The 17900-nt window shown below is 34.7% G+C and overlaps 2 protein-coding genes across 2 annotated transcripts; one reads left to right on the top strand and one right to left on the bottom strand.

Moving 5' to 3' along the window:
• Positions 1–1684: 1684 nt before the first annotated feature.
• Positions 1685–7242, top strand: LOC132172842 (putative disease resistance RPP13-like protein 1). Its single transcript, XM_059584407.1, has 3 exons — positions 1685–6298; positions 6403–6515; positions 6913–7242. Exon 1 carries the CDS (start codon positions 1868–1870, stop codon positions 6233–6235), a length of 4368 nt encoding a protein of 1455 aa, XP_059440390.1. The 5' UTR covers positions 1685–1867; the 3' UTR covers positions 6236–6298; positions 6403–6515; positions 6913–7242.
• Positions 7243–10947: 3705 nt separating this feature from the next.
• On the bottom strand, positions 10948–16828 carry LOC132171207 (protease Do-like 5, chloroplastic). The gene is made up of 8 exons (XM_059582465.1): positions 16508–16828; positions 15210–15359; positions 14717–14779; positions 14482–14571; positions 12495–12617; positions 12146–12233; positions 11807–11881; positions 10948–11572 (listed from the first exon to the last, which is right to left on the bottom strand). The coding sequence occupies exons 1-8, from the start codon at positions 16769–16771 to the stop codon at positions 11466–11468; spliced, it is 960 nt and encodes a 319-aa protein (XP_059438448.1). The 5' UTR covers positions 16772–16828; the 3' UTR covers positions 10948–11465.
• Between the last annotated feature and the right edge of the window lie 1072 nt (positions 16829–17900).

Raw genomic sequence — 17900 nt, 5'->3', positions numbered from 1 at the left:
CTTAGAAATTTACTTAGAAATTTAAAGAAAGTTTTAAGAGATTTCAATCCAATATTTATTTGTTCTATCCATAGTCTGAGAAGTGAGATAACACCAAAGAACAGAGAATCCAAAGAATAAGCCGGAGAAAATGAACAAATGAAAAGATGTCCACAGCACACAACGACCATCCTAGTCAAACATCTCGTCTATCGAGGCCATTAAAACCGTGCAAGTGTGCAACCAACAATTTCATCGAAGAACCTACAAAAAGATAATAATAATAATAATAATTAATGGAGAGAAATACAAAGTTTGGTTTTACTATTTTAAAAGGTGCTTCTTAAAAATGCTATAATTTAGCCTTTAAAAGTATATATATATATATATTTATATATTTAAAAATACATCAGTTCCTTAAAATTTGAAACGCAAAATTTTTACCTTTTAAATAGTAATTTTTTAAAAACATAATCTCAAATAATTTATTTATTTTATTTGATTTAAAATCACTTTTTTTTATGTGCGAATTCCTAATGAACCCACTCTTAATCGATTTTAAGGGAGCACTCGTAATTTTTACCGTTTAGGCCCATCCTGAACGGCGCTCCATGGATTAGTGCTACTATAGTCACCCCAAGTAAAATAGCTACAATTAACCTCTACTCCAACCTTTTTTATTTTTTTATTTTTTTTTAAAAAAGTCTACGCATGGTCAAAAACAATGAATTGATTCCTTCGCCAATGCTTTTTAAGGAAGTTATTATTATTATTTTTTTTAAAAAAATAAAAATATTAACAAATAACTCAAAATACAAAATACGAAAACTTATTTTTTATTTTTGAAAAATGTTAAAATTTAATAAAAACTCCACATTTTGCCCATCAAAGTTCATGTGACAAGATGCCACATCATATTTTTTATGGAGAGAAAAAGACAAAACAAAAAGAGGATGATGTGGCATCTTGCCACATGAACTTTTATGAATAAAATATAAATTTTTTATTAGATTCTATCCTATCTCTTTATTTTTATATCATATCACAACTAAGAAGTTATAATATTTTATATTTGTATTGATATTTCTCTTAATAAGTTTTTTATTTTTTTTATGCTAGAATGTTTTTATTTTCATTTATTATAATTGCTTGTAAGATTTATTTGAGTTTGTGCCTACTTTAATGTTTTTCTATCATACTTATTGTCTTTATATAAATAAAAAGTTATATAATATTATTTTATAGAGGGGTGATAGAGAGGATCACGCCGGTGTTTTTTTAATATATATATATATATATATAATTAAAATATTAAAAAATATATTATTTTAATATTAAAAAACACAGGCGTGTTCTCTCTATCATTGCTCTATTTTATATCATGAATATATGAGATGTAGAAGATACTTATCCATTAGACTTAAAAAAAAATAGAGTCGTTCATGGCCTACCACTTAAAGAAAATAGAAAAAAAGTAACTGGATAATAATCTAATGAACATGCTTTAAAAAAAAAAGAGTGAAATAATGGTGATTTGAAAAAAAATAATAATGGTGAACAGTCTATCTTTTGCTTTTACACCAAACAGCCAGCAAGGGTCCCACAAACAACCCATGTTCGTCAAAGCAATTTGACTTGTCTTGGAGTAAAACAAGTTTTGAGAGTACCACTCAATCTCATCAAGCTTTCACAGAAGAAACCAAATACTTCTGCTTTGAGAGTGCTTGGCAACACATTTCATCGTTTTTCTTGATTCTTTCAGAAAAAAATGGCGGAGGCCGTCTTTTCTGCGTTACTCGGCGTCCTGTTTGACCGTCTGGCGTCTCCTGAGTTGCTCAACTTTTTTCGCCGAGAGGGACTTTAAGAAAAGGTTGACAAGTTGAGAAAAATGCTGTCCAAAATTGAAGCAGTGCTTGATGATGCGGAGGAGAAGCAAGATAATCGCGTGGCAGTGAAAAAGTGGCTCGATGATCTCAGAGACTTGGCTTATGATGCGGACGACGTACTGGATGAGTGTGCAACGGAAGCTCTGCGACGCAAGGTGATGGGAGGAGATGATCAGGCCACCACAAGTAAGGGAATCAAACGCAAGTTTGCTTCTTTAGTAACTAGTTTCACTCTAAGTGCTGTTTTGATCAACACGAGGCTGGGGTCAGAGATGGAGGGGATCACTGCTCAATTCGACAACATGGTGAAGCAAAAAGATGATCTGAAGTTGAGTGAAAATGTTAGTAGGAGGTCATCCGCAAGAAGTCAGACAGTGGCCCCAACTTCTGTAGTGACCGAGGCTCATGTTTATGGCAGGGAAAAAGATAAAGAGGCTTTACTTCAATTTTTGGTGGGCGAAAAACGTAGTGATGCTCAACTCTCTGTGCTTGCGATACTTGGTATGGGTGGTATGGGTAAGACTACTCTTGCTCAGCTTGTGTACAACGATGAACAAGTGCAAAGCTTTTTTGAGCTCAAAGCATGGACTTGTGTTTCAGAAGATTTTGATGCTATTAAGGTGACCAAAACAGTTCTACAATCTGTCAAAGGAAGCAGTGATGACCATGATCTGAATTTGTTGCAAGTCAATCTAAAGGAGAAACTGAAAGGAAAGAAGTTTTTAGTTGTTCTGGATGATCTTTGGAATGAGAACTACCAAGACTGGACTCGTCTACGTGCTCCTTTTGAAGCAGGGGCTCCGGGAAGTACGATTCTCATCACTACTCGCAATCATGGAGTTTCATCAAAGACGGGTACCATTCCAGCTTACTCTTTGAATGAATTGTCAAATGATTTTTGTTTGTCTATATTGGCCCATCATGCATTGGCTACAGAAGATTTCAATGCACATGTGAACCTCAAAGATATTGGTGAGGAACTCGCTAGAAGATGCAAAGGCTCTCCTTTGGCTGCGAAGGTACTTGGAGGCGTCTTACGCAATAAAGTAGATCGTGATGAGTGGGAAGACGTATTGAATAGCAATATATGGGATGTAACAGAAGTGAAAAATGAAATTTTTCCACCTCTTATGTTGAGCTATCACCATCTCCCTTCACATTTAAAGAGGTGTTTTGCGTATTGTTCAATATTCTCCAAGGACTACGTATTTGAAGAGAAGCAGTTGGTTCTACTATGGATGACAGAAGGTTTAATTAAGCCGCGGGAAGGGAGAAAGCAAATAGAAGATTTGGGTAGGGAGGATTTTCGCAATCTATTGTCGAGGTCATTTTTCCAACGATTGTTCAACGATGAATCAAGATTTGTAATGCATGACCTCATCAATGATTTGGCTCAACAGGTTGCAGGAGACATATGCTTTAGAATGGAAGACAAAGTTGGGGGTAATAATGAAGGGAAACCTTCTAGAAAGGCTCGGCATTCATCTTACTTGGGTAGTGAATATGATGGCATTAAAAAATTTGAGGTTTTTAATGATCTCACGTGTTTACGAACCTTCCTGCTTCTTGCGGTTTCAAATGGAAATTTGTCTCGTAATGTTCTTTTTAAATTGTTGCCAAAATTAAGACGATTAAGGGTACTCTCTTTGAATGGATACGACATATATGAGTTACCAAAATCAATTGGTGATTTGAAGCATCTAAGGTTCTTCGACCTTTCTCACACTAAAATAAGAAGCTTGCCCGAATCAGTATGCACTCTTTACAATTTACAGGCATTGATATTGGAGAGTTGCTATTCTCTAAAGAAATTGCCTTCAACATTTGGTAACCTACTCAACTTGCGACATCTCAACATTCAAGGAGCAGATGCATTGGAAGGAATGCCTCTGCAAATCAGTAAATTAACTTGTCTCCAGACATTGTCTCATCTAATTGTTGGAAAAGATAGTTGTTCTGGGGTAAAATTATTAGGGCCTTTGTTGCATCTTCGAGATACACTTTGTATTTCCAGATTGGAAAATGTAATTAATCATGAGGATGCAAGGGATGCTAAGTTATTTGAAAAGAAAAATCTCTCTGGGGTGTCATTTGAATGGAATCGGAACATAGATGAGTCACACGACAGAGCACAAGAATTAGAAGTACTTAACATGCTAAAACCTCATGAGGGGCTGAAAGAGCTCACCATCAGCAACTATGGTGGTACAGAATTTCCAATGTGGCTAAGAGTTCCTTCATTTTCTAATATGGTTCTCTTGAAGATTGAAAGTTGTGCAAAGTGCACATCATTGCCAGCAGTGGGCAAATTACCATCACTCAAAGAGGTTTTCATTAGAGGCATGGGCAATGTGAAAAATATTGGTCGCGAGTTTTATGGGGAAGATTGCTCACAACCTTTTAGATCCTTGGAAACTTTGCATTTCAAGGATATGCAGAAGTGGGAGAACTGGATTCCTTGTGAAGAATTCCCAAAACTGTGTAAACTTTCTTTTAAATGGTGTCCAAAATTGATGGGTAAGTTACCAAACCATCTTCCTCTATTAGAAAGTATTGTGATAAAGAATTGTGGGCAGTTGATGGTTTCAATTTCCAACTTTCCAGAGCTTTGCAAACTAGAAATTGGGGGTTCGAAAGGGGTGGTATGTGGAAATAAGGTCGACTTCAGCACACTATGCTTTTCATCTCTTTCAACAATTTCAGAATTTGCATGTCAAATAGAAGGGTTCACTATGGGAGGACTAACAAAATTTGAATATTTAGATATTGAGCACTGTATGAAGTTGACGAATGTGTGGTTAAGTGACGTGGCATTACTACAACATCTCCCATATCTTAGTGTTATTAGGATTAGTGATTGTCCCAAACTAGTTTCTTTGGTGGAAAAAGAAGTAGAAGAGCAGTTACAACTGAGTTTGCCATCCAAATTGAGAGAAGTTATGATAACAAGTTGCGAGAGCTTAGAATCTTTACCCAAGGCAATGATGGACAACAGCATGCATCTTGAGAAGGTTTATCTTTCATCCTGTAATTCACTGACTCACTTTTCAATAGGGCAACTACCTCCAACTCTAAAGCAGCTAACGATAGGGCTGTGCAGCAACATGCAGATTTTGGTGGATGGGGATGATATCAACAAATGTGGTAGCAGCAGCAAATCTCTTCTTGAGTACTTGGATATTTCCTATTGTTCATCCCTCAAATCCTTAAACTCAAGTGGAGAATTACCTGCAACACTTAAACACCTCAAAATTCATTATTGTAGTACGTTGGAGTCGATAGCGAAGAGCTTCCATGACAACTCGTCTCTTGAAGTCATTGAGATCTCATGGTGTAATGGCCTTAAATCCTTACCCATGGGCATACACAACCTCAGCCATCTACATCATTTTTTTATTGATAGTTGTCTAATTCTTGATTCCTTCCCGGACGGCTGGCTGCTCCCTACCAACCTGAAAGCACTTACGATTTGCGAATGTAAGAAAATGCAAGCTTTGCCTAACTGCATGCACAACCTCACCTCTCTTCAAGAATTGAAAATATGGGGTTGTCCAAGCATTTTATCATTTCCGGAAGTAGGTTTCCCCACCAACCTAACATCACTTACTATCTATACTATGGCGTCGTTTAATGAGGCCATTTTTGAGCGGGAATTGTCTGAGCTTGCCTCTCTTAAAGAACTTGTAATTCATGGTAACTCTTCGCATCTGGTGTCCTTTCCTGAGGTGATGCTACCTGCCTCTCTAACAAGCCTCACCATTGAAGGCTTCCCGGATCTGGAATGCATGTCTTCCAAATGCTTTCAATTGCTCGCCTCTCTTGAAGAATTAAGTATCGAGTGGTGTGAAAAGCTCACGTCCTTTGTAGAGGATGGCCTGCCTTCCTCACTCACGAGTCTTTCTATCAGATTTTGTAATAACCTCACGGCCTTTCCAGAGTATGGCCTGCCTCCGTCACTCGTGAGTCTTTCTATTGTATTTTGCAAAAATCTCACTTCCATTCCAGAGGTTGGACTGCCTCCCTCACTCACAAGTCTTTTTATCTCTAATTGCAAAAAGTTCACGTCCTTTCTAGAGGTTAGGCTGCCTCCCTCACTCACGTATCTTTCTATCCACAACTGTGAAAAGCTCACGTCACTTCCGAAGTTTGGCCTCTCTCCCTCACTCACGTATCTTTCTATCCACAACTGTGAAAAGCTCACATCCTTTCCAGAGGATGGACTGCCTCTCTCACTCCTGCAACTTAAAATTGGTCAGTGTCCTCTGTTGACAGAACGCTGCAAAGGACAAGAGTGGTTCAAGATAGCTTACATCCCTCATGTTAGGATTGATGGTGCATCCTTCTACAAACTAGAAGAGGAGAGTCAGTGAATCCAAGTTTCGTTTAGATGCAAGTCAAGTTTCAAGAAATAAATTGACCAAATAAATTCGAAGGTCAGTTTACTTCTTCTTCTTCTTCTTCTTAATTTTGGCTTGCTATTCTTTTTGGGTTCTTAATTTGATTTTGGCTTGCTATTCTTTTTGGGTTTGCACAACAGGATCACAGGTGTTTGATAAAATGTCCAAGTGACCACGAAGAGAAAGGAGAAATATTGAGTTTTTCATTACTAATTGGCATATTGCTGGTTATTACATATTTTACCAATCATAGGTATGCAACTTGATTTTGATTCTTAATTTGTTAATGTTGGCATCCATGTTGTGACAGCAGCCATACTATCACATATATTCAGTAACAGGATTGCTAATGTTCATTCATTTAATTTTCTAGAAGAATAAGTAGAAAATGAAGGATCCTAACGCTGTATTCCCACGAACAAATTGACCCTATTATGAATATAAAAAGGCATGTATTACTACTCATTCAATTATTATAATTTCTAAGAAATTTTTGCATCCAAATAGATACATAAATTATTAAATTCTATTTTAATTGATCCGGAAAATATTCTTCATTGTTGATTCTCACTAGGACAATAATTGGAGTACGAAGTTTTGATCTATAGGTACATCTCTAATGATTATTTCTCCATCTTCAATGCTTGCAGATGATTCAAAATGCTGGTGCAAATTCTTACAACTTTCTAAGTGCTACCTGATATACCCATGTGGAACCGTTGTTTGTTCTTCTGTTGCTAATGTGTTGTCTTCTGTCTTTATTTTGCAATATTGGTTTCCAATTTTGGTATGTTTTTCTAGTCCTTTTTCCCCTCTTTGTATTTTTTTCTCAGTAACCAAGAGATGCATTAATGGACAAAGGAATATTGTAAACATTTTTTTGGTGAATTATTTTTTGTCAGTGGTGGTACAATGTTTTTATCTGCATAAAAGTATTACTCAATCAGATAAACAAAGGGCTTGCCCATCTTGACTTCTCCTGAACTCTTTGAATGATATTGTTGAAATCAAAAGAACTTCTGCTATTAGAAAAAAAAAAAAAAAAAAATCTGATTATTTGTTTGCAAATACTTTTCGGAGATTTAAATGAATTGAGAGCAAATAATTAAATAGAGTATGAGTGATAGGATATTCTTCATTACAAGGCATGCATCTCCAAGGGATATTCTGCATGTCAAAATTGGAGAATGTATGCCAAGAGACATTAATTTACTTGGTATGCTAGACTTTAATGAGCTTTCGATAGAATGGAACAACAATTTTTAATGAACACAAGCTTTGTTCTTTATAGTTTATATACATGCTTTAATTTGTTTGATATTCCAACCATCATGAGTTTAATTTGAAAAATAAGGAGTTTTGTCTTCAAATTAAATGTTACATGTAGACGAAAGTATCAAAAATATGAAATTTCTATGTCAGTTCTGATTCTTGTCTATTCTATGTGCTTACAAGCAAAGAAGATCAGACCAATGTCATGTTAAATAGGAATCCTCAGCTATATTGTTATATATAAGCACTAACTTGCATCATTCAAGAAGCCAAAATATATGGTTTTCCTAGAAAACAATACCTGTATGAAGAAATAAGAAGCTAGTGTGGTTCTTAACCCCCATCCCTAAAAAGGGTACAAAAGAGAAAGGAAAAAAAATTAAAATTGATGGATTAAAGAACTCTGGATTCTGAATAATTTTGCCAATTGATGCTTTAATGCCTTGATTCCTCGCCAAATACTCCTGTGTTGCAAATTGGGTATATCTGAAAAAAAATATTGCACTTACCATGATTGCAATATTTTGAATACAGGGTATGGATTCCACCTGTTTTTCATGTAACTTCAACAATATTTTGAGTTTGTGTTACATATCTTAATCAACCAGGTGTGGTTGCTCTTTAAGCATCAATAGTCTCACTCTCAACTTCAAAACTTTCATGAATATTGAATTTTCATCATTTAATGAATTAAGTTAAGTAGATAAACATAAATGAGTTTAGTGTTGAAACTTTCATTTGTTTGGTGTGTGACTGCATATATATAGGGGTTTGGAAGGGAAGGGGAGAACACTTTCCTACTTCTAACAAATTTATTTCATCCAGTAAAACCAAGGCCCAGTGAAAGTGCTTCTACTGCTTAATAATAGAATATCATCACACAAAAAAACAAAATTGCAATTACTTGGTTAAAAAAATGCAAATAAACGACATTGTAAGTAAAATGATATGACAAACTATATATATATATATAGCAACCTCGTAAGTCATGTTATCAGGATCAACATTGTCTTGCCATGTGACCTGCAACAACACACGTAGAAGTTAAAATGCTTACTCAGCTTTTGGCATCAAGACATCAGATTCTACCCCCAAAAATTAGCATTGCAATTGAAAACAAACAAGTACGAGATTCTAATTAAAAACAACTGAAATTTAGGGTGCGTTTGTTACCTGAAATATGTATTCCATTAGAAAAAAGAATAACTTTAGCTACAAATTGAAGAAGGTGGAATAAAATAGTTTTAATATTAAAATATACATATACTAAGTCATTCAAAAGTTTGAAGTTTTTTATGATCTCACATGTTTACGAACCTTCCTGCCTTTTATGCTTTCATATGCGGGCTGTTACTTGACTAATAATGTTTCTCTTAAATTGTTGCCAAAATTAAGACGATTAAGGGTGCTCTCTTAATAGATACTACATATCTGAGCTACCAGAATCAATTGGTGATCTGAAGCATCTAAGGTTCCTTGACCTTTCTCATACTCAAATAAGAAGCTTGCTTGAATCAATAGGCACTCTTTACAATTTTCAGACATTGATAGTGGTCTATTGTTCTTCTCTAAAGAAATTGCCTTCAACGTTTGGAAGCTTAGTCAACCTACAACATCTCAACATTGGAGGAGCAAATGCATTGGAAGGAATGTCTCTGCAAATATGTAAATTAACTTGTCTCTAGACATTGCCTCATCTAATTATTGAAAAAGCTAGTTGTTATGGGGAAAAAGTACTAGGGCCATTGTCGCATCTCCATAAGACACTTTGCATTTCAAGATTGGAAAATGTGATTAATCCTATTTGTTAGTTTTTGTTGGCTTAATTCGGTTCCAAAATGCAGAGGTTGCTATCCACAGGCTCAAACACTGATATAGAATGCTCAGAATCCAATCTTCACTGTTCACAATGAGAATTCACGTGTCATGAACATCCCTACAATTCAACTTAATCGGACCGCAAATGCTCAGAAATTTTTGCCCCATAAATTTTTGCCTGAAATGATGTAATGAATCAGGGAGTTAGTTCAACTTATGATTGTCCAGGCGTTCTCTGTTTGCATGCATGTGAGGGATTAGTTCTTTTATCTTTTGCTTTTCCATATGTGGTCAGGTGCATATGAGTGTTTAAGAGTTTTAATTTGTATCTTAAGCGATGGTTTAATTGTGAACTTTATTATACTTGAAGCAAAGTTGCTTCTATAATTGAGTTTCTGAATTTGATCTTTATAACAGTGTGTATTGTAATTTGATTTAAATATATTCACCTTCCAGGAAAATCATTGATTTGGTTTTTGTCTCATATTTGGAACAGTTTTAGTGTTTTGAAGATAATATATCATTAAACTAAAAAAGGATGTCCTAAAAAACAATGAAAAGCAGGAATTTGAAATAATGATTTGACTTCATGTTTTATGTCGTTGAAGAGAGAAGAATTGAAGGGTTCCTTGTTGACACTTAAATTTACATATTTCTTGGTGGTTATTTTCCGCATTATCATTGTGAGGTTGTTTGTGCCATTTGAAATGTTTTTTTTTCAGCCAATTTGGGTTGTCTTGGGTCATGTCTAGATGAGTAGTCGATTTGTATGCTTGATGATAGATTGTTGGCAACATTTAGTGTGTTACTATGTGAAAGATGGTGCTTTCAACTTTCATGTCTATGAAAGGAAAGTAGTGATAGAAATTTTGAAGACTATGAGAGGACTTTAGAGGAAATTAAGTTTTTATTTTTCAACACATTGTATTTTTGGCAATTGCTTTTGTTTATTTTTTTAGTGATTAGTTATCATGATTTTCTTATTTTCTCTTACTAGCTAGGTGAGCTTCTCTTATATATTTTATGTTTATTACGGGTCACCTTACATTTTTAATGATATTTTGATTATTTCTCAAAAAAAGAAAAGAAAAATCACCTTATCATTATATGTAAACGAGCTTGATGAAAACTATCAGTGAGTGTACTTCCTTTTTCACTGAAAACATTTCATAGGTATGATAACATATTGCATTGGAACGAGGATTTGTTGCACTTGGGTATTTGAATGTATGCACCTTCATAGAGTGAGCGAGCAAGGCTCATCTGCCAAAAGTCCTACCTTGGGCACCTACTTAGGGCAAGTGAACAGTGAATCCTGCAGCCCCTTTTCTATAGGATTGTCCGAATTACTATCAATTTTATCCAATTTCAATTAGTCTTTAATATTTAGAGCATGCTATTGATCAAACACTGGAAAACTGGCTAATATTAGTTTTTCTGTGACAATGACAAAACTGTTAAGTACGAATATCTCTTCCCCTCTTGAATTTTCCACGAAGTACTGCAGCTTGGGTTAATGTGCATCTTGAACTTTGGCAGGATTTTTTTTTTTTTTTTGGGTAAGAACATCCATTCAATCAAAAGAGATTACAACAGAGAAACAAATACAAGCTAATATGAAAAACCCAATCCAAACAGACCCCTAGTACCTCAGTGTTTATTCATCCAGAGTTCAAACATTATGAGTGGTAATATTAGTCATATTGCAGTCCTCAATTTCTGGACAAATGGGCTTGGATGAGGGAAACAATAGTCTTGGAGGAGAAGGGAAGAAGATATCAAGATTCACCAAAAATAGTGCTAGAAATTTTCTCTTATTTGCAGTTCATCAACTAGCTATGATTCTTTACAATGCCTAAAGGCCACATCATGTGTCAATTAAATTAGGCACAATTTGGTGAAGGATGTAAACTTTGGGTTGCAGAAACTTGCGACTAAAGCTTTATCTAATTACAAAAAAGAAAATTATAACTAGTTCCTATTGAGCCTTGGAACTTGGAGCTTGTTTCCAAATTATCTAGGGTAATGAATTTTTATGCCATGATCTTTTTGTGCAAGAAGTCAAACTCAAGGACCACCTGAAGCATTTGTTTGATATAATTCACAAACATTATCAAAACCTGTCTTTATAAGATGTTCCATACACAATAAGGTAAGGCACGGTTCGAACAACGGTGTCAATGGGTACTGCAAAGTTAACACCAGATGATAATCCTGTCCCTGTAATAATACAATGAAAAATCAAAAGCATTCAAACTTTGACCTAAAGTGGTTTGCTTTAGCATCTTCATTATATTTTATATCATCATGAAGATAAGGTTTGATAATTTCAAAGTTTTCTGATGATATATGTAATTTTAACTCTCATGTCTAAAGGAGAGAGAAATCATATGCATGGCTTCCATTTCTAGAATACAATTAAAGAAACAAATAAATGAAGAAGCATCTATTCACCTTTGCGAGTAAAAGTTGCTGTATTAACTCCAATAACATGGCCGTGTGAATCAATTAATGGCCCACCTGAATTACCTGTAAAGATTCCATCAAAGAAGATTGAAAATTGTCTGATTCTGATAAATACAATTTGTTTGAGTTTAACAAATTGCAATGCCTCACTGTTTGCAGGGTAGCATAAAACATCCCTCAGTGATAGCAAAAATTAATGGTCACATACTTTTATATGATGGCCTGAACCGAACACATATGATCTTCTCCACTTAATAGAAAGAAAAGACGACGACAATCAACAGGTTCATAAGAATGAAATATATTTGACAGGAAAATGAAATTTACCTGCATTAATAGCGGCATCTGTTTGAATAGCTCCTCGAATAGCCTTTCCATTTGGTGAAGGTATCTCCCTTCCTAATCCACTGACTACCTGCAAGACTCAATTAGCCAGTACATAGATGTTATGTTTTTTACTATTGTAAATCCGTTTTGTTAGTTTGTTCACATTAGAGGACCTACATCAAAAGAATCTCCTGATAATTCCGTAAAAGAAAACAAGTTCAAAGCTAAACCAGTTCTTGAGATTAGATTAGATAAAGGAAAAAAAAAAAAAAAAAGAACGAACTTTATCAATTGATTACGACCTCGCTTGGGATATCAAGTGCATATCAGTCATATTACAGAAAATTACCCCAGTTGTCAGAGTGTTCTCATATCCATAAGGATTTCCAATGGCAAAGCAGCTCTGACCCACATGTAAATTTTGAGACATGCCAAGAACAACAGGCTTTAATTCATACCCTTCAACATCAACCTGCATATGATATTAAGTTAGCCATCACAAAACAAATATTACTGCATTGGGAAAATCTTAAAAGCACTGCTAAGCCTATTAAAACATTCACATTCATCTAGAGCTTGGCTTTAAAGGTGAACATGCATTGGTCTATTACTGAGCCAATATTAAGCCAAGCTTAAGTAGCTTGGTTTCATATCACAATCCTACTCCCTATGTTATCTCACACAAAGATAAATTAGAAAAACACTTGATATTCAATTTATCACCAAAATCATGCTAAAGGTCCGCATTCGAATCCTGGACACGAGTTACAGGTTTTGATGTTGGGGATTGGAGGTGTGCTGGGACCGGCTTCTTGGTTATCTGAGCAATGCCTGCGATTCTGTAGCCCATTTTTTGTCTTCTAAGAAATGAGTAATGTAATAGCCAAATCGTGAACTTTATTTGATACACAACTTATCTTTCAATTGACTTCAAATACGACCAACTCATCATGACCTTGGTGATGCTTAATTTGAACTTCTAACCTAACTAAAAAACTTTCCTCCGTAACTAAACCTTAAAGTTGAGATTTGCTGTCAATGCATCTCTAAGATAAGTTTATGCCATCTAGGATTAACTATTGTTTACATCAAGCAAGAAATTTTCTCAACTCTTTCCTGTATTCAAATGTGTACTTCAAATATAATCTGGTGATAAGGTGAACAGCATTAGGCATAATGAAGCACCTCTGAGCCTAAGAACAAAATGCATAAGGTAAAGTAATATATATATCCATGCTGCCACTATGTGTTTCTCGTCTGTTGCTACCTTAGGTGAAGCCTATGCTGTGATACAAGCTTTTCAAGACTACTTTTGTTTTTCTGTTTTCTTTTGTTAGTTGCCTTATTTGTAGTGCACTTTATTGTGCACATTATGTAGTTCGATGGGCCGCTTCTAACCTTGTGTTCGGAAGCATTCCTAATTGGTCTCCCATTCTCTCTTCCATTCGGATCAAGAATGGGAATGGCCCACCTCATGTACCCTCATATATATATATATATATATATATATATATATATATATATCTCACTTTAAGCCAAAATGTAACCATTATTTCTTCTTTTCCAGCCAACTGATCATGTCACTTGTTTAGATGAGCCTTCCAAACACTTATCACAACATGACTCATTAATATTTTGAATCTAATAATAGGCATATTAAAGCTTTAGTTGTTGTCAGCCACTTATGAACCATTGTGTGGTCAACTACCTCTTTACGTTTCACAGAGGCACTGAAAGTAATCAATACAACCATGGAAGTTTCCCTTGAAGAGCTAACTCACCCTTCTGCAGAATATATGCGCAAACAGATGAAAGAAACAGACTTGTTATTTTTATATCAGTCAAGTTAATAAAATTTTTTATTATTAGGTCCTTTCTTTCTTAACTAAGAGTTCACTCTCACACCTTCAAATTTTCTTTGTGCATACATCTCACATCTGGAGGCTGGAGCTGCGAGGACGAAACTAGGCACACATCTTTCACCCTTTTGCATTTAAAGCTTGCCATGTATAACACATTTCAGGAAGCCTATTAAGGTTCAGCATTAATAATTTGCTAATGACTAAACAACTGCTTTTGGGGATTAAAATCCAGGAAAAGAATTGATCACTTGAAGTGTTACATCAGAAGAAAAATGCAATCATCCAACAAAAGAACAGAAAAAAGTTAATTTATCTGAAGCATTTTAGTGCCTCTCTAAAGCATCAGCAGTAATTCATGGAGTTCTCCTTAAGTTGATTGCAGCCTTTTTCTAGTGAGAAAGTGTACTTTGTCTATATCAATGATAATAAGCGTAAGTAATTGAAAAGAATTTGAACAATAATTTGATTGAATACCTTAAGGACAGCCAGATCATATGCTGGATCAACACCAACAATCTTTCCCTCCCTGTAAAAGCCATTGCCTCTAGCATCTACTAGATAAATCTGTAAAAAGAACATCAAGAAAGCATTGTTACTCAGAAAAAGGTTAATAAAAATGAATAATAATTTTATCTAGTCCGCTCATTGCCGCGTCAGAAGAAGTGAAACAACAATGGAAATATAATAACTAGAAGACGAGGACTAAAACCTTACAACGGTGTAATCCACTCCCGTCTGTAGCCAATTTAGCTACAACGTGGTAATTTGTGACCTGTCATACACAAAAGAATCTTAATAGCATTGGAGGGAGCATCCAATAAGTTATAAGAGAATATCGAGCAGCATTTCTGATTATGCATGTAACTAATAATAATCTTTCAATTTTCGGGACAAACGTATCCATGCAGGTACATGTGTAAGTAACAGCTGCAACACTGGATGTAAGGATTTTACCAAGAATTTATTTCGAGTAAATATATTCAATTTTCAAGTCTTTTAGGTGAGTTAAATCATCAACACAACTCAGGTGTTGCATAATGTTTTCTTCTGCAAAGATAATATTTGTTTAGGGAACCCAGATTCAATTCAGAAAAAATACATGCATTGATACTGAAGTTAGCAGATACAGAAAACAAAGAAGCAAATGCATATAACACTACAAGATGGATTCAAATACCAGAACAGAAGAAGAGAATGCTTACAATGTGACCAAACTTATCCCAGATGAAGCCTGAACCTGTCCCTTCAACTTTTGCATTTTCATCCTCAATGAGATTGATGTCACCGGAAGAGGTCTTGGGACTTTTAACTATTTCAAGGTCTTTAATGTAAACAACAGAAGGTGATGCCTCCTACAACAAGTCAAATATAATGATGAAGATGAAACTTATATAAATATGTGTAGAATAACTACACCTCCTCCCCAAAAAATAAAAAAGCCTAACATCATAAGGACAGAATCAGAAATTTGATTAACATTCAGTTTGTCTTGAAGAAACCTTTTTTTTTTTTTTTTTGATTTGGCACCGGGTATCCGGAGCTTCGCTCCGACTAATCCCAGTGGTGCACAAGCCCTCGGCAAGGATTTTCCCGCAAGTGCATCTCGGTTAATTCAAGGGGTGAACCCCCAATCTGATGGCCCTAAGAAGCAATTTACACTTAGTGGGTTTCAAACCTAAGACCTTGAAGAACCCTTAAGAGAGGTTTAAACATTACCTCTCGACAAGATGGTGTACAACCCAATCACCCCAACTCTTACAATCTCATACTTTCAGAGTGTATTTATACACCCAAACACACTATGAAAGCACCCCAAAATTCCTTGGATCATACCTTTACAAGAGATAGAACCCTTGTAGAGAAAACCTTTTCATCTCTCTTTTCTCTTCTACGTCTCTCTTTGTATCTAAGACCATACAATGTGTATATAAGCCATTAGAAGAAAAAAAAGATCACTCACTAGTGAATCACAATTATGGTCTATCAAACACATTCCTACATTTTCAAGAATGTCCCTTCACAAAGAAGAAAATGTCAAATACAAGATTATGAACTATTGTGCTTATTATTGTTTTGATTGGGTTTTTGTTCTGTTTTTTTTGTGGCTTTTTCCCAACAGCCTTCAATGTGCTACTCAAGGTTAATTGATTAAATATTAAATCCATTATTGATTAACAAGTAATTAAGGTTCCTATTCTATAATGCTTGTGCAATTATTTAAAAAGAAAAAAAAAAGGAAAAAAAAAAAAAGTAGACCACATAAGAATTAAGATAAGTGATCTAGAGCATATGGACAGCAAATAATTGAAGACTCTCAAACCCACTTGCGAAGCAGTCCTGAATATTGATTATTTGTTAAAAAAAAATACAAAAACTCTTACCCATCAAATTATTCCAATCACTGACAATAGAAGCCAAATGGGTGAAAGAAATTACAATCAGTTTTAGAGCACCATTAAAATTTTCCACAGAAGAACAACAAATGCAGAAACAGTGAGACCTGGAAGAGACGCATGACTCTGTCTTCTTCTTGCTGAAGTTCATCTAGTTGCTGCTGCTGCTGGGCAAGTGCAAGGTGAATTGAAAGTGGAGAGGAACTGGGATTACTGAAACTGATCAAGGAAGCCATTAAAACGCTTGGACCAAAAACTATTGCCCTTCGGCTTGAAAGGAGGCTCTTATTCTGTGAAGAATTTAAGGATGAGGTGGCACTTTGGACTGGAGAGGAGCTCATCTGACAGAGAGAACTCAACACCATCACCATGTTACTTCTTTCTTGCACGGGTGTCGGTCCAACTGTCCAACTGATAAGTGTTTCAGAACCAAAGCTTGTCTTCTAAAATGGATTCCACATTTTTTTTTTCTTTTTATTATCCAAAATAATTTTTTTACTCAGATAACTGAGCTGTTAAATTTTGAGAATTCAGATAAATTAAGTCGTTTGGATTGACAAATGGTGTTGTACTCTTGTTGTGCTAAAAAAATTTTAAATAATTTTTTTTTGTTTTTTTTTTTTTTTAAATATTCGGTAAAGTCTACTTACCCCCCTAAAACTACCACCTCAATGATAATTTATCCTCTAAACTATCAATTACGACAATTTACCCCCCCAAACTACCAAAACAATGACAATGTATCCCTAATTTTTTTTTAAATGACGAAATTACCCTTACTAAAATAAAAATAAAAATACTAAAGTTGGATTTTATAGGGGTAATTTCGTCATTTTGTTACCATTATGGGTTACATTGTCATTGTTTTGGTAGTTTGGGGGTAAATTGTCGTAATTGATAGTTTGAGGGGTAGATTGTCATTGAGATGGTAGTTTGAGGGGGTTAAGTAAACTTTACCCAAAAATATTTTTTCAAAAGAAGGCATGTTTCCCTAAATAAATACCACATATTTTCAGGGATGAAGGCTGGTGGAGATGGATTATGTTCTCTTGATCAGCGCATCCCTTTTGCCCAAAACTTATAAATACAGAGCATCTATTTTTTTTTTTTTTTAATGAAGAAAAAATTATTTTCTTTTAAGTTTAATGAAAATTAGGATTTTATTTTATTTTATTTTTAGGTTTTCCTAGTAATATCAGAATTATTTATCCTTTTTTATATAATATTTTCTAAGAACTTTAGCATTTCTATAATTTGAAATTTTCCTAAAGACTATGGCTTCACATGTTTAATTCGATACTTTTTTCAAACACATTAATAAATAACTCAAAAGACAAAATACGACATGTTTTTATAAAACTTTCCATACTTTCTCGTAAGAATATTTTGACAACTTATTATTGAAAAAAAAGAAAAAAAAGAAAAGACTAGAATAGCCATATGGCCTTTGATGTGTTATTCAAAAGGGTTTTCACTTTGTCAGCAAATCTTTGTGTTAAT

Source organism: Corylus avellana, chromosome ca2 (assembly GCF_901000735.1).
Source record: "Corylus avellana chromosome ca2, CavTom2PMs-1.0".
Lineage (NCBI taxonomy): Eukaryota > Viridiplantae > Streptophyta > Magnoliopsida > Fagales > Betulaceae > Corylus > Corylus avellana.
This window is presented reverse-complemented; position numbering and strand designations above follow the sequence as displayed.

What these genes read in the sequence shown, in the direction of transcription:
- LOC132172842 (XM_059584407.1), top strand. Translation starts at nt 1,868, where the DNA reads ATGCTGTCCAAAATTGAAGCAGTGCTTGATGATGCGGAGGAGAAGCAA.
- LOC132171207 (XM_059582465.1), bottom strand. Translation starts at nt 16,771, where the DNA reads ATGGTGATGGTGTTGAGTTCTCTCTGTCAGATGAGCTCCTCTCCAGTC. An exon ending in AGAACACTCTGACAACTGGG is followed by an intron (nt 12,234 to 12,494) that starts GTAATTTTCTGT and finishes TGAGTCTTGCAG; the next exon opens with GTAGTCAGTGGATTAGGAAG. An exon ending in AGCAACTTTTACTCGCAAAG is followed by an intron (nt 11,573 to 11,806) that starts GTGAATAGATGC and finishes GTATTATTACAG; the next exon opens with GGACAGGATTATCATCTGGT.